Here is a 14,427-nt window from a genome sequence, read left to right on the forward strand (position 1 = left end):
GTTCCTCTCCTCAGTAAAGGTTTCTTCTTGTAGTCCAAAAGTGATCTAATTTCATGGGATCAGGGTCCCAATATTTATATCCCAAAATACTTTGTTCTCTGAGGGGAGAGGGCCTATGCCTAGTCCAAACCAGTTCTTGAGCACTTTGTTTACCAGACTTCTCCTTTCCTTTCATAGTGCAGGGCAGAAAAATCAGACGCCCCACAGGAGGTGGAGCCAGCATTGTTGAAGGCAAGTACAGTCCTGGGGCACTTTGTTGACAGGACTCCTTCTCTTCTTTCAGTGTGCAGGGCAGAGACATCAGCCGCACCACAGGAGGTGGAGCCAGCATTGTGGAAGGCAGGCATAGCCCTATTCAAGGTTCAGGTACAACTCCTCCCTCCCATCTAGATGCATATCTCTCTATTCACCACTGGGTGTCTCATCCTGTCTCTTGGAATCCCCCAGCCCTGTTACTCACAAAACCAGACAAAGGAATACACAACCTAGCAGAGGCAGGCTTGAAAGGTTAGGCAAGCAAATACCTACTTTCTAAAATGGTATTTGCAAACACAGAATATTACAACCAACTTCACTAAAATATGTATTTTATTATTCTGAGTTCAGGCTTACTAAACTCGAATTTCTACCATGTTCTCTGAGTCAGTTAGGATTATAAAATGTAATAATTCTAACAGTCCATTCTGGCCTATGGAGAACAGGCCTTGCAATAGTGAAAAACGAAAACGGCTGTAATTCACTATTAGGATATGCCACACACATCAGGGCTTGTCCTACCTTTTACTTACAATGCACCCTGCCCTTGGGCCTACCATAGGGGTGACTAATATGAAGAAAAGGGAAGGTTTAGGGACTGGCAAGTGGGTGCACTTGCCCAGTCAGCATGACAGTACCAGACTGCATGCAGGCTCTGCAATGGCGGACCTTAGACACATTTTACAAGGCTGCTTCTGTGGGTGGCACAACCAGTGCTGCAGGCCCACCAGCAGCATTTGGATTTACACGCCCTGGGCACACTCAGTGCACTAGACTAGGGCCTGACAAGTAAACCAAATAGCCAAACATTGAACCACTGATTAATACATCAATTTACAATAGGGAGCACAGACAGCAGTGGCCCAGTGCCCAAGGCATCTAACACCAGCAAAAATACATGAGGCAACAGCAAAAATGGAAGGGAGACCCACACCAATGGTGCCAGGTGTAACACTCCACACCAGGGTTTAAGGTAAGCAGACCTGACCCACGATATACCCACTCTCAACATTGAGGTGTCGATACCACCTATTCGTTGGGGAAATTGTACAGCAATGGTTGAACCATTCCACACTACAGTGAAACAACATTTTTCGCTCCTGTCAGAGGACATGGATTTGTCAGATTTTTTTATTAGGTCCTATACCTTCACATGCTAAAAGATTTATTAATGCTACCTATAAAGCAATTTGGAAAATATCACAAATGGTTAAGACAAATTGAGCAAGATAATTTGGATAAAGGGTTTGCTGTTGTTGATTATAGTATTAATATGCTGTCTTCTCAAATTTATAATGTGAATAAATGGTTCCATCTGTTATGGATATTATCCAAAGTGACATGTCAACATTGTATCACGGGCAAAATCAATTTAGATCTGTCAGGCAATTTAGCTGGATATTACAGACCCTTAAAAATGGGCATGTACCATGGCGCTATCTGAATGTCAGTAACCTCTTCTTACCTTTCAATTTCATATGTAAACAACAACTCATGGTGAAGAAAGATGCCACCTATACAATGTTGCATTTAGAGATCTTAGAACAGCTCCCATATTACAGTGGCTGAAACACATTCAGCTACCTGGTTATTACAAAGGGTAATATAATTACCCATCTCAACATTTTAATTCCTACCTGCATGAAACATTTGTCAGTCGGTAAATCTGAACCCTTAGGAGGCAGTTACATACAGGTTATTGTTACTTCCGTTCTCTTATCATTGTGAACGTGCTAATAAGGAGGTCTTCCATACTGGAGAGGAATGTGACTCCTCTGTGGGAAATTCACTTGTTTGTAAAGATGGCGCATGTAATGCTTCTGTATCAAATTTGGCCTGTTATCTAAATGAAATACCAGCCCAGGACATATTTACCCTTTTCACGGTCATTTCAAATGTTAGCTATTTAATGCCTAGTGATCAAGACTGCTGTGAAATGTGAGCAGAAATACCCTATATTTTGCTGGCTTCCCAGCTCATCACCTGTTGCAACAATGTCCTGTCCCCACCTACGCAGGGAGCTATTGATAACTCATTGTGGACTTCCATTCCAACTTTGAAGGCATATTTTAACAAACTAAGCAGACTCAAAGCACTATTGTTTCAAAAGGAAGTCGCTCTCACATATGCTCATGGGACTTTTGAATTGTAGGGGGTCGCTGCAGGAGCACTATGGTACGCCGTGAGGGGAACCGCTTAACGTACCTGCATTTCTCCCTTTTCCTGCCGTGAGGGCAACGGCATCTCCACTCCATCATGTGCCGTGAGGGAAACGGCTGCAGGGTGACCACGCCGGACCCGCTGCCAGTGGGCGGACTACAAATCCCAGAAGCCCCGGGGTCTGGCGCAACGCTAGTGACGCCATCAACGTGCCCGGAGGCGCATTAATAGCCGGGAACGCCTCCCGCCCCGCGGGACGCGCGCGGGCGGCGCTGGGCTAAGCCCGGGCAAAGGGCGGGCCCTCTTAGGCCCTCAGAGGCCAGAAGAGACTGGGCTGGGCCACAGACCTTGATTTTGTTATGATTTGTCCAAGACTTGTTAAATTCACGTGAGACTTCGGTGTTTAGTTTTTAATCTTGAACTGTGCATAGTGCGTAAGACATTTTCCGACTGTGTTCTTTTATATTGCATATATCTTCTACTGTGTAGGGACAGGACTGTGTAATGTCCAAATCTAGAGCAGACAAGTCTGTTCTCGGCTCGGGCCCCATGGATAATTACCTTGTTAAAAAGGTGAACCAGATCAACACTGAGAGAAGGGCTTTGTTGGGACTAGTTGGTCTCCCCTTGCTGCATGATGAGGTTTTACCCCTATCGGGGGATATTCCACCAAAAAATAGCTATGTTATAACTGATCAGGCTACTAAAACCGCAGTAGTACAGGTACATAGGGAGTTACTTGATGTCCTGCCTGATACTTCTATGGAGGAATCAGAGCAGGTGCCACCAGTAAGTATAGCAAAAAAAGACCTGACCCTCCACGAGTAGTCTGCAATGGCCCTATTTTAGGACCTTGCCCTGTGGATGGAAATAAAGAGGAGGGTATGCTCATTCATTCTGAGCAATTTGAACTACTTGTTAGCTCTATAGTAGCAAAAATAGAGGCCAAAATGGAAGACCTGTTGAGACCCCTGACCACTAAGCTGGACACTGTCTCGCTAGAAGTGGATATTGTCAGCATATTTGGCAACAGCTCCAGCTGGCCCTCCCAAGGTAGTAGATAAGGGCCAGAGTGTTAGGAAAGAGAATGTGCAGCAGATCGGTCAGCAAGCACTTGCCACTGAATCTGCTCCCCCGGCCCAACAACTAGCAATTGTACAGAATAGACAACCTTTAGTAGACTCTGATGCCAGGTCCGATTTCAAACATATAAGGAAAAGTCGTTATATTAATTTGCCCCCGGATTGTGCTCCTTTTGTGGCAGTATTAACAAACGTTCCGCCCATTGATGATCTCTCTGCCCAGCCTCATGGGGAATCTCACGATTCCTTAAAAAATAAAACAGTTGCGTGGCTGAATAAAAATTGTGGATCTCCAACTAAATACTCAGACCAAATACTATCAACACGCAGGGTGAACTGGATAGGAACATCAGTCAAGAGTACCAGTGGGGACTGCATTGTTGTAAATTTTAAGCATCCACAACATGTGGCAACAGTATTATTAAGGGCGGCCTCTCTAGTTTATAACACGAACAGTGTATGCGTACGCCCACTTGGCTATTTTTATGCCCACCTGATTGTTGCACCCCCTGAATCTAGGAGATTCAGACCATTGTCCCAGTCCTTGACACCGGTTCTGAATATATATAAATCTTTGCAGTGTACTCGCTCATGATATACTTATTTATGCATTCTATTTCTTTTTAGAATTTTCAAGTGGTTCTCCCGAAGAAGGCGTGTGTAACGCCGAAACGCTCGTAGAGATTATCTATTCACCCACTTAGTTGTTTTTATGAATATATTTTGTTTTTTATTTATGTATGTAAATTGATTTTAAATACGATGAATGAAATATACTGAAAATGTTTCATATTTTGTGTTAAAAAGTTTTTTTAATAAACCTATGTCATGTATGTATAAATAAATAAGATTCATACCATATTGTTTTTCCATTTATCTGTCTTGTACACTGCTTCATTTTATACCCTTATCATTGTTGTGTCTTATTGTACCTGATATCCTCACAGGACCACATAGTTGCCTAGGAATTGTTATTTTGATAAATATTGTGCCCTGACCTAGGAACTTGCCACTAGTTTCAGGGGGTCCCTTTCTTATATATTCAACCTGTTCTGAAGACACCATATTTGCATAATGTTAATACTCACTGTTGGAATGACCCCACTGTGGAAATACTTAATAGTCATAATGCTGCGATCCAAGGTGGGAATGGTTTTAATGTAGATATTCAGAACAGATATGACTTGCTCTCTGGTCTGGAGGTGTGTGATTGACGCAAGGAGTGTGTGGAGCAAGGACAGGAATATGTGGTAGAAGAAGGTCTGGAACATATACCTGAAGTGTTAGCAAATTGTAGTAATGTCATTTGTTGGAACATTGCGGGATTGGGTTCAAAGATGGGTGATTGTAATTGGATTAGGTTCATCAAGCAATATCAGATTATTTGCCTCCAGGAGACCTGGTCAATTGAATGTGACTTTTTCCTTGAAGGTTACAAATCATTTTATGTTCCTGCGTCTGCACAGGCAAGGGTAGGCCAAAGGGGGGTTTAGTCATATTCATTTCTATTTCTTTACCATATAATATACGCAGAGTTTTAACTAATAACCCAGGTATTATTGGGCTGATTTTATCTGAAGATAACTGTTTGGCTGGCATGGTTAATTTCTATAATGGTGTAAACCCATGCTCAGTTCTTAGTCAAGTTCTGGCACTAAATAATTTTATTCGCCTTTCTATGAAAGAATGTCTCCATAACCTCTTGATTATGGGCGAATTTAATGTCCATCCATGTGGTGATCTCTTGTTGAAAAGCATTTCGGATGTGCATTGTGTACGCTCCCATGGCCTACACATGGAACACACACTGGAAGGGGAATTACTCAATGATCTATTGAACGATCTAGACCTAATAATAGCTATGGAACTGAGGGACCCTGATAAGTGTTTTCTTAACCAAACCTTTAAAGGGCATGGACGGGGAACCTTCAGTGACTTTGTGTTACTCACATTGCCAATGCAGTCTTTTGTGGATTGCTTCTCAATCGAAAATAGTGAATTTAGTGATCACAACCCGCTCACTTTTCAGTTGAAGGGCCCCTGGGTGGTTAAGGAAACTCGGAACTGTGCTTTAGGTAGGCTTAGCACAACTGACAGAAGACGCCGCCTCAAATGGTCTATGATCGCTGCGGACGTGCTATACAGAAAAATAATGGACACCTGTACAGATGAAATCTTGAGCTGTACTTCAGCTGGGACAGAACCAATTAGGTTCCTGGACGCTTTTCAAAATCTGTCGGACAAAGTATCTCAGCTGATGCTGGCCCCTGCAAAAAATACGGAAGTCAGGGGACCTAGATGGTTTAATCAGGAGTGTTCGAGAGCAGTACGCAATTTAAGGTTGACTCTGGCAGCTAAACCCAGAGTAAAACTGTTCAAGCATGTAGGAAAGAATATAAATCAGTTATTGCCACACACAAGGACTTTCTAAGAGAGGAGGCATGGGATGAGATCCTTGACCCTGATATCTTGCAGTGTAGCTCCAGATTTTGGGCAATGATAAAGAAACCCTTCCTGGTGCAGGATTTGGGTGATGGCCTGGAATCTTGCATAACTAAGGATGAGTGGGTAAATCATTTAAAAAAAGTATACTGTTGCACGTCAACGGAAACTTCTAATTTTCCTCCTGGCGATAGCGATAGTGTTACTAGGTTTGAAAGAGCCGAGATTATGGAGGGCATAGCTGGATTGACAGCGGGGAAAGCTCAGGGCCCTGATGGAATCCCCCCTGACCTGTATAGATCTGACCCTAGTTTTTGGGCACCCATACTGGAGGCGGTCTTTAACGCGGCTGCAACAGCTGGTTGTCCACAATCATGGGGGGTATCCACAATTGTCCCGGTTTTTAAGAAGGGGGACAGGGGTAGTCCACTCTGTTATAGGCCAATCTCACTGATTGATTCTATGGTTAAAATAGTTGGCAGAATGCTACTGCAGAGATTGTCGGACTGGGCATTGGAAAAGAACATCATGTCCATTGCGCAGTATGGCTTCTGCAGTGGACGTTCGACTATAACACAGTGCCTCAATCTCTTCTTAATTTTAAGCAAGTATACTATAGCACAGAAGGGTACAATACACCTTGCCTTCATGGATTTGTCATCTGCCTTCGACTGTGTCAACAGGGGAAGGTTGTGGCAATCCATGAGGGCAAAGGGTGTTGATAATGGGATTGTTAATTTTCTTGTTGATCAACACAGCAACACTAGTGCCAATGTAAGGTATTCTAAGGATTTGGGCGTAACCAGTAATTTTGAAATCAGAAAGGGTGTGCTCCAAGGTTGCATTTTAGCACCCTTTCTTTTTAATTTCTATATCAATGATCTTGATAGCGACCTGCAGAATATCCATGCCGACTGTCCTAGAGTCAGTAGGCGGGGTATTCCTGTTCTTTTATATGCAGATGATGCGGTTTTAATTTCTAGAACTGAGAGGGGACTCCAGGCCCTGCTTATGGCTTTTAAACAGTTCATGTCAGATAGAGACTTATTGGTCAATAATTCTAAATCTTATATAATGCAAGTTGGCCAACAGCCAAGTAGAAACTTTCTGTTTAAGCTAGATGATGTAGTTATTCCTGTATCGAAATCATTCTCGTATCTTGGGGTCACTTTCGATAACAAACTTAGTTGGGGTCCACATCTTCTCAAGAAGAAAGGCGAATTGGCCAGGGTGAACGCTTCTATTTTTAATTTTGCAGCAAAGCTTGGGAAAAAACCCACCAGTGCCATGATGAAACTTTATAATGCGAAATCAGTGGCAACTGCCGTTTATGGAAGTGAACTGTGGGGTTATGTTGTGGGGGAGCAGTTACCCGACTGCTGAGAACTCTTTCATGAAGCGCCTTTTGTGTGTACCAGCCGGAACTTCTAATTTCACTCCCCTTCCACATGCTCCACAACCAGCTATGCCAGCCAATAAAGTCTGATGTCACAAGCTGATGGTAGCGAGAATATGGGGAAAGTAGCATGCTTCATTAACCCAACACTCCTTCCTGTCAATATAGGGGAATCTGGAAGTGTTAAGAGGATTGTAAAGCACTAAAGGGCTTTGGTGTATCTGCATCTCAAATATTTTGATCCAATCAGATGGCCACACAGCTCAATATGGAGAAGCATCTCCTAAACTTATGTGTAGGAAGCTGGCTCTGTATATACTATACCAAAGTAAGGTATAGTGTGCACAGAGTCCAGTGGATCCCCAAAGGTTTACAGAGGTTAAAGTAGATAATACCTTACTCTCCATTTGTGGTAGTGTGGGCAAGCAGTAAGGCTTCATCAGTGTGCAGTGTTAAGCATTTATTGTACACTTACAGGCAACAAAAGATGTCACACTCAAAGATTGAACTCTGACCAATTTGTTTTGCACACATATTATTTAGTTGTATTTTATTTCTAGTACCAAGCAAGGCCTGACACAAGAAAGTGTAATAGTACTTTGCAAGACATAATGCAGTTGAATGCAATTGGTTTGGTTACAGGTAAGTCAAATGTTCATAAATAGTTACAATTACTATACAGTTACTTTATAATTAAATTGAGAGATGTTTGTTGGATTACTTTTCAGATTACCTTTCTTACTCAGTGTGGTATACCTAGATACCACACTGTGACATTTTCTGGATAAAGGTAAGTAATGCAATGTGTTATAAAAACACACACTTGTATGACTTTTCATAGAATTTCCAACTCCGCGCTTAGAACTTTTTCATAGAAAATCAGTCAATGCAAATCTATTGGAGGAAATTAAGTTATTGGTTTACAGGTAAATACTTGGTTTTCGGAGTTGGGTTTCTGGGGTTAGAACAAGGATCCCCCTGGGTCAAGGATGCACTCAAAGAGCACCCTCAATGGCACTAGGGTGGCCGGTTGCAGAGTGCTGAGGCCCAATGTTATCCAACAGGTGATAGGGGATCTCCGGTTGTTGGCTGCTCAGGAGCAGGCCACTAGGTTGAATGAGCAAAGCTCCTGGAGTTAATCTCAGGACAAAGGGGGGTTAAAGTTAGCACCCAAAGTGCACCCACAGCGGCACAGTGGCAGCCGGGTGCAGGGTGCTGTTTCGGTGTCAGGTGCCCAGTTGTTTTCAAAGGGGATTCTCCGGTTTCAACAAACACTGCAGGCTCGAGCACAAAGATCTTTTGGAGACGACCACGAGTTAGAAAGGTAAGTTGGAATGCCATGGGATGCTGGGACACCGCTGGTTGGGCCACCCAAGGCCGTGTGGCTTATGGTGCAGGGCTGTCTTCCGGCGTTGGGTTTTCCTTAACGGCTCAGGTCATGATCAGGGGGATCCTCCAGAAAGGTGCTGCAGGATTCATTGGGAGACTTGAGCTAGGTCAGGGGCCACCAGATCCCAGGACAGGATCACCAGGGAGACTTTGTGGTGTTGGGCCACTCGAACTTGGGCCGTAGGCGTCGGGTGCTGAGTGATGCAGACTCGTGGATTTCACCGGAGACAGTGTCCGTTGGTAAGCAAATACAGTGCTCACGGGAGACACAGTCTTTTCAGTGAAGGCAGAGCAGGTCCTCAGGGTTCTGGGGGGCTGCTGGCTGCAGGAAACGCTGGAATTCTGCTGGACCAGGTCGAGGTCGGGACAGGCCAGTAGGGCAGGAGCCAAGTCAGTTGATGTCCTCCTCTTCTTCCTTCAGCAAGGCTCTTTGGTCCTTCTTGTTCTTCTCTCTTCTTGTCTGATGAGGCAAGGTTTGGAGTTCCCCCTAAATAATAGATTTAGGGGTGTTTCAGTCAGATACAGGTTGGGAACAATGGGTCCTTTCCTTGGGGTGGGTTCACCGACTATAATGCCACCCTCCAGTGGGAGGGAGGCATATGCCTCTCTCTGGTTGGCTGGGTCGCCCATCTTCAAGATGGAGGGGACATAGAGCTGCGCTTCACCTCGCCTGCCCCACCTGAGGGGTGGGGTTGGCAAAGGTGGGCACACCTCTACTCCTATCTTGGTTTTCACACCAATTCTCCTTCCCAAAGTGGGGGGCAGAACCTGTGGAGGCCAGTTGATGGGAGCTTCAAATGGCTGGGTCAGTTCACAAAGGCGGCAAGCCTTTGAAGGTTCCCCTTCGAGGACCCTGCCCATCCTAGGGGAGGAGTCTTGGCACCAGGGTGGCAGTCAGTCAGTCAGGACACTAGAGTTAGGTCATTTTACCCAGGTTTCATTAAAGCCATTATGGTGCTGTGGAGTTCATTAGGACAAACTCCCAGACCACATACTCTTTATGGCTTTACTTCACTTACGTTGTCTAAGAACAGACTTTATCACTGTAGGGGTACATGGCTTATGCACTTGTACCCTCACCAATGGCATAGTGCAAGCAGCTAGAGGGGAGGCTGACCTCAGCCATAGGCAGTGGGTTGTAGGCATGGCACACAGGGATGTGTTTCATGATGACTCTTCACTTTTCTCTGCACCAAAACACAGCCTGCAATGCCAACGTGTGTTTTAAGGTCCAGGACCCTTGGTTCATGCGGTACCTTTAACAAGAAACTGCCATGTGGCCTGGGAGGTGCCAATATGGGGGTACACATTAGAGTTTTAGGGAAAGAACATAGGCTCTGGTACCTGCTTGGCAGGAACACAGGGCACACTCATTCAAAGAGCATCAGGCAAAAAGTGGGAGGCAACCATGCAAAAAGAGGCACTTTCCCACATTATAGCAGCATTGTTTCACAGGGGTGCACCAACATCTACATTTTTACATATTTTTACTTTCCTGTTAGCCACTGCCCATGACTGTTCAGGGTAAGTTGGAATCACCAGTAGGATCATCATTCCATAGTGAGCCTTTTCCTGGGAAGTATTGAACATATTTCTGTTCCATTCTTGCCCACATCAGAGAAATATGACAGGAAGAAGCCTTTACACCGCTACTCCAACCATGCTGGGCATTAACATTGCGGTCTGAACCATGAATGCATCTTTACAACGCATTCCTTTACCACACAGGTCATTACAACAACTTGCCATACCATAAGGATTGATTTTGGACTTTAAGTCCAATACTTTCCCTACTGTTGCACAGAGTTGAAATGCATTTCCTGTTCAGACTGCATGATTAACGCCTGCGTGGTTCCTACATACATCCGATTACGATAAGCAAAGGCTATAGAGCAATTTTGCTAGTTGGTGTATTATATGATATCCAAAAAAGTCAGGTAATTGGAGGGCACTGGATGGGGTGGCAGCATGCAACATGGTGAGTTCGAGTCTGGGCGTCCTGCTCCGTACAAACACTCTAATTCCCTTATTAATCAGTAGAAGTACTCATTTTGGGTAGGTGATAGGTTGCATGTTCAACAGATATGTATGCTTTGCTGCCTCTACCATATTAATTACTGGGACTCAACTCTGTAGGGATAATTGTAGTGAAGACAACTTGGCATATTCATTCTCCATTTGGGTTATGAGAGTTTACTGTTGTCAGTCACAATTCCATCTGTACCCTTATTCACTAGGAGTATTTTAGCTTTAGTAGTAAGCAACGAAAGCCCTAACCTTCTGCAGTCACTCTCATTGTACATCTGGAGGGGGAGCTGGGAATCGCTCGTATCCCAATTTATTTTATATCCAGAAAATAGGACAAATTCAGAAATCAGGGAGAGTGGTGATGACCCAGAGTTCCCCTGGGGGAAGTAACAAATTATCTGCATAAAGTAGAGGTTTAGAGAATCCTGCTGCTGTATTCACTATTTGCTCACTGCATGTTCAAGTTGTGTCTAATGGCTGCCACCCATTTGAGTGCCAGCAAGAATAGCATAGAGACTAGTGGGTAACCTTGCCTCATTCCAGTGGTATTATAGAAGGAGTCAAAAACAAAACATCCACATTCAATTTGGGCTGATGGGTTTTTCTCACATGGCTGGTAACAAGTTTTCCCAATACATTCTGATTGCTTGTTTTTTAAAGTTAGGAACATGTAGCTGGAGAAAAGTAATGGATCTCTGACAGTTGTATATGAGACTTGACGGTGCTTTTTTGATCTCTTTCCAGATTCTATCCCTCTCTTCTGCTTGAATACCTAGGAAAAAACTGTGCTTTTTAGGGCATGTTGAGTCTATAAAATGTACTAGGAAGTCCCTCATCACCCAATGCTTTACTGTAGGGCACATCTGAGATCATAATTTCAATTTCTTTTTAAAGTAATTTCTCCTTCCAGCAGGCTTCTTCCTTTCTTAGACAAGAAAGGGAGGGGTACCTTTAATAAGAACGTTAATTAATCTTGAGGGATGTAATTAAGATGCAAAAGTCTGTTACGTCAAATGGCTGTGTAAAAAAAAATACTGAGTTATGAAATATGCCAGATATGGCAGAATACCCTCCCTCTGATTCAACCAGGCTGCCAATACGCAAACATCTTTCTCCTCTTGCTCATAGTGCATCAATGCATTTTTCTCCTATGATGTAAATAAAAAGCTTAGGGTGAATGGTGTTGGGTTAGACTTGGCTAAGAATGAAAATATGTTCTTTGCCTTAAGGCCCTCCAATTCAAATGTTGTTCCACCTTCTTTTGCCTTCTAAATCAACAGTTTATCCATGTAGAAGCCATCATTCTTTGTCTAGGTCCCGTCGTTGTGACATTGGTCCAGGTGGTCTTCTTCTGTCAACAGAATGTGATTTCATTCAGAAGGATGCCAGATCTGCTATTAATGACCTCTCTTTGGTGGCTGTGTATGCTGTATCCTCAAAGACATAACCCATAAAGGTTGTGATAGATGTGAGTTCCTTCAGTAACATTTCCTATGTAATCTCAGAGTCCCCCAGAGGCTGCTTATGTAGGAGACATTTACCCTCCACTTCCTACAGGAATAGGAGCTGACGGGACTAGTTTGGACATGAGACTAGGATTCCATTTCTACATGAAGTGATAGTCTATTCTGAAGTGCAAAAGTATGTCAGAGAAGACTTGTAATCAAAGGGTTAATCTGTGTCACCCAAATCAACATAGTACTGTCAACGAATAGGAAGGGGCCAGAAGCACAGTCATAGTTCCCAGTAACACATTTCTTAGTGACCCGCATCTAGGAAGGATAGTAGATAAATAGTTTCCTTCCCTCTCTCTTGTATGAACATAAACTCCCTGTCTTGCTATGCTGTATTCTAGGGATTCTAGCATTTGCCATGAAATGTTTCCTTCCATTATCTTACTAGTAAAGGGACCAGGGGTTAAAGGCAGGTCTGTAAATTGCTGGATCCATTGGGTTGACCACAGTTATTACAGCATGTTGTAGAACCTCAAGGACCATGGTTTGTTGTAGAGACATGTTTAGAATAGTTTGTATCTCCAGTTCAAGCACAGAGAAGTGAAATTTTACTCTGTTGGCTGTGCAGTACCTGGATGAGATATTTGAGGCTCCGAGTAAGACTGCAGTTTACTTGCTTGTTATGGGATTAAAATTGAAAAAGAAAGTAAAGATAGAACTTGGGGAAAGCCTACCCATTTATGGCACCTTCATATGTTCTGATATATCCACTCAGATCCCCAGTATATTATTCTCAAAGAAGTTTTTCACAATGCTTATCTGAAACAATTGTGTCATTCTATACTATCTGTGTCTTCTCACAAAGTGCTGAATAAGTTCCTTTTTCAGTTCATTGCCTGAGTAATCTGTTCAGTTTCTGAGAGGAAGCACCGTGTTATGTTTTTAGGATTGAAGGTCCAATTTGTGCAGAAGAAGTGAAAGTAGCCATTTTTTAGATGGGGAACTGTGATTGAAGTGTCAATGTGTGGAATATTCTGAATGCATACGTTTACCATGAAGATCATTCTGGAGACTTGATTATATAAATCTATGTTAATTCTGCCCTTTATAGTCATGCAAACAGATCGCAGTCACACAGTATGCCTCCTATCGCCCCAAAGCTCACCTGCAGATATGTCTCCAGAGCCGTCCAGACAGTCCAATCCTCCAGCTTGGCACCATTCCTGATGTAGTTCTTGATGGCTTCCGTTCGGACTGCTGGCTGAAGGGCCTCATGAGCTTTGCTTCTTGGGATCCCCAACACCTTTTCGCTTATGTAGACAGACCAGAGGTTGCAGGTGGCCTCTGTAGTATTAGGTGCGATGTTCCAGCCCCAGCATTGCTGATTGTGCCCCAACTCATGGAGGGGACCCCATGTACCAACACTTTTAATGTGCTCCAGGTCTATGAGGTCTTTCACTGATTGCAAATGACACATAATAGGATAGCCAGAGTGCATCCATCCTGCAATGAGAAGACAGCGGAACCAATTACCACAAATCGCATTAGACACGTGCAAACACATTGTTGAGCTTATACAATAATCTGAGGTTGCTGTGTTTTTCCCTAGATTCTGCAGAGAGCCCAGCCTTTGCAGAAGCCACAGACCATCACTTGCCCACCACTATCTCCTGCTTCAACAGACTCAGGCACGCTTTGGATTGTTGGACTAAGTGTAAGCTCCTTGGCCTTGTAGCGGTAATTGAACACACGCAAGATAGGGGTGCATGACGTGACACAGATCTGAAACATGCAAAACGTTTTCCATGATATTAACATCAAAACAATCCACACAATGCTGTGACCACTAAGCTGTATCACTGCAGCACCCTAACTGAAATCAGTGATAGCCTTCTAGAGAAAGCCCTACTTTGGCAAGATTCAGCCCCAAGACTTAGTTCCCAATATGACACAGAGGACTGTATGAGCCTGGCATGTTCACACATCAAGAAGATGTGTCAATCTGATGCCCTCATGAGCAAAGTTTCAGAAAATATGCCTGATTGCATTACAGCTTAGATTCTTGAGTGAGCTCTTGAAACCTAAAGAAAGAACATCATTGACATGTCTATCCCAAAAACCCTTCTCACTTAGGATCATCAATCTTCAGCCTCAGAAGCAAATCTCTAAAGCTGTGAGTAGGAAAGACATAATTCACTTTTTGATATAGTGCGAACTTGAC

At 43.6% G+C, this 14,427-nt stretch overlaps 1 protein-coding gene across 1 annotated transcript in view; it reads right to left on the reverse strand.

The window, feature by feature from the left end:
• The window catches only part of LOC144772139 (TRPM8 channel-associated factor homolog), a 225,455-nt gene that overhangs the window by 42,120 nt on the left and 168,908 nt on the right, over positions 1-14,427 (reverse strand). Inside the window, exon 7 of the mRNA XM_078656294.1 lies at positions 13,372-13,709. Within this exon, the coding sequence (XP_078512420.1) occupies positions 13,372-13,709 (338 nt within the window). The remainder of the gene's footprint in view (positions 1-13,371; positions 13,710-14,427) is intronic.

This window comes from Lissotriton helveticus, chromosome 8 (genome assembly GCF_964261635.1).
Source record: "Lissotriton helveticus chromosome 8, aLisHel1.1, whole genome shotgun sequence".
In the NCBI taxonomy this organism is placed as follows: Eukaryota; Metazoa; Chordata; class Amphibia; order Caudata; family Salamandridae; genus Lissotriton; species Lissotriton helveticus.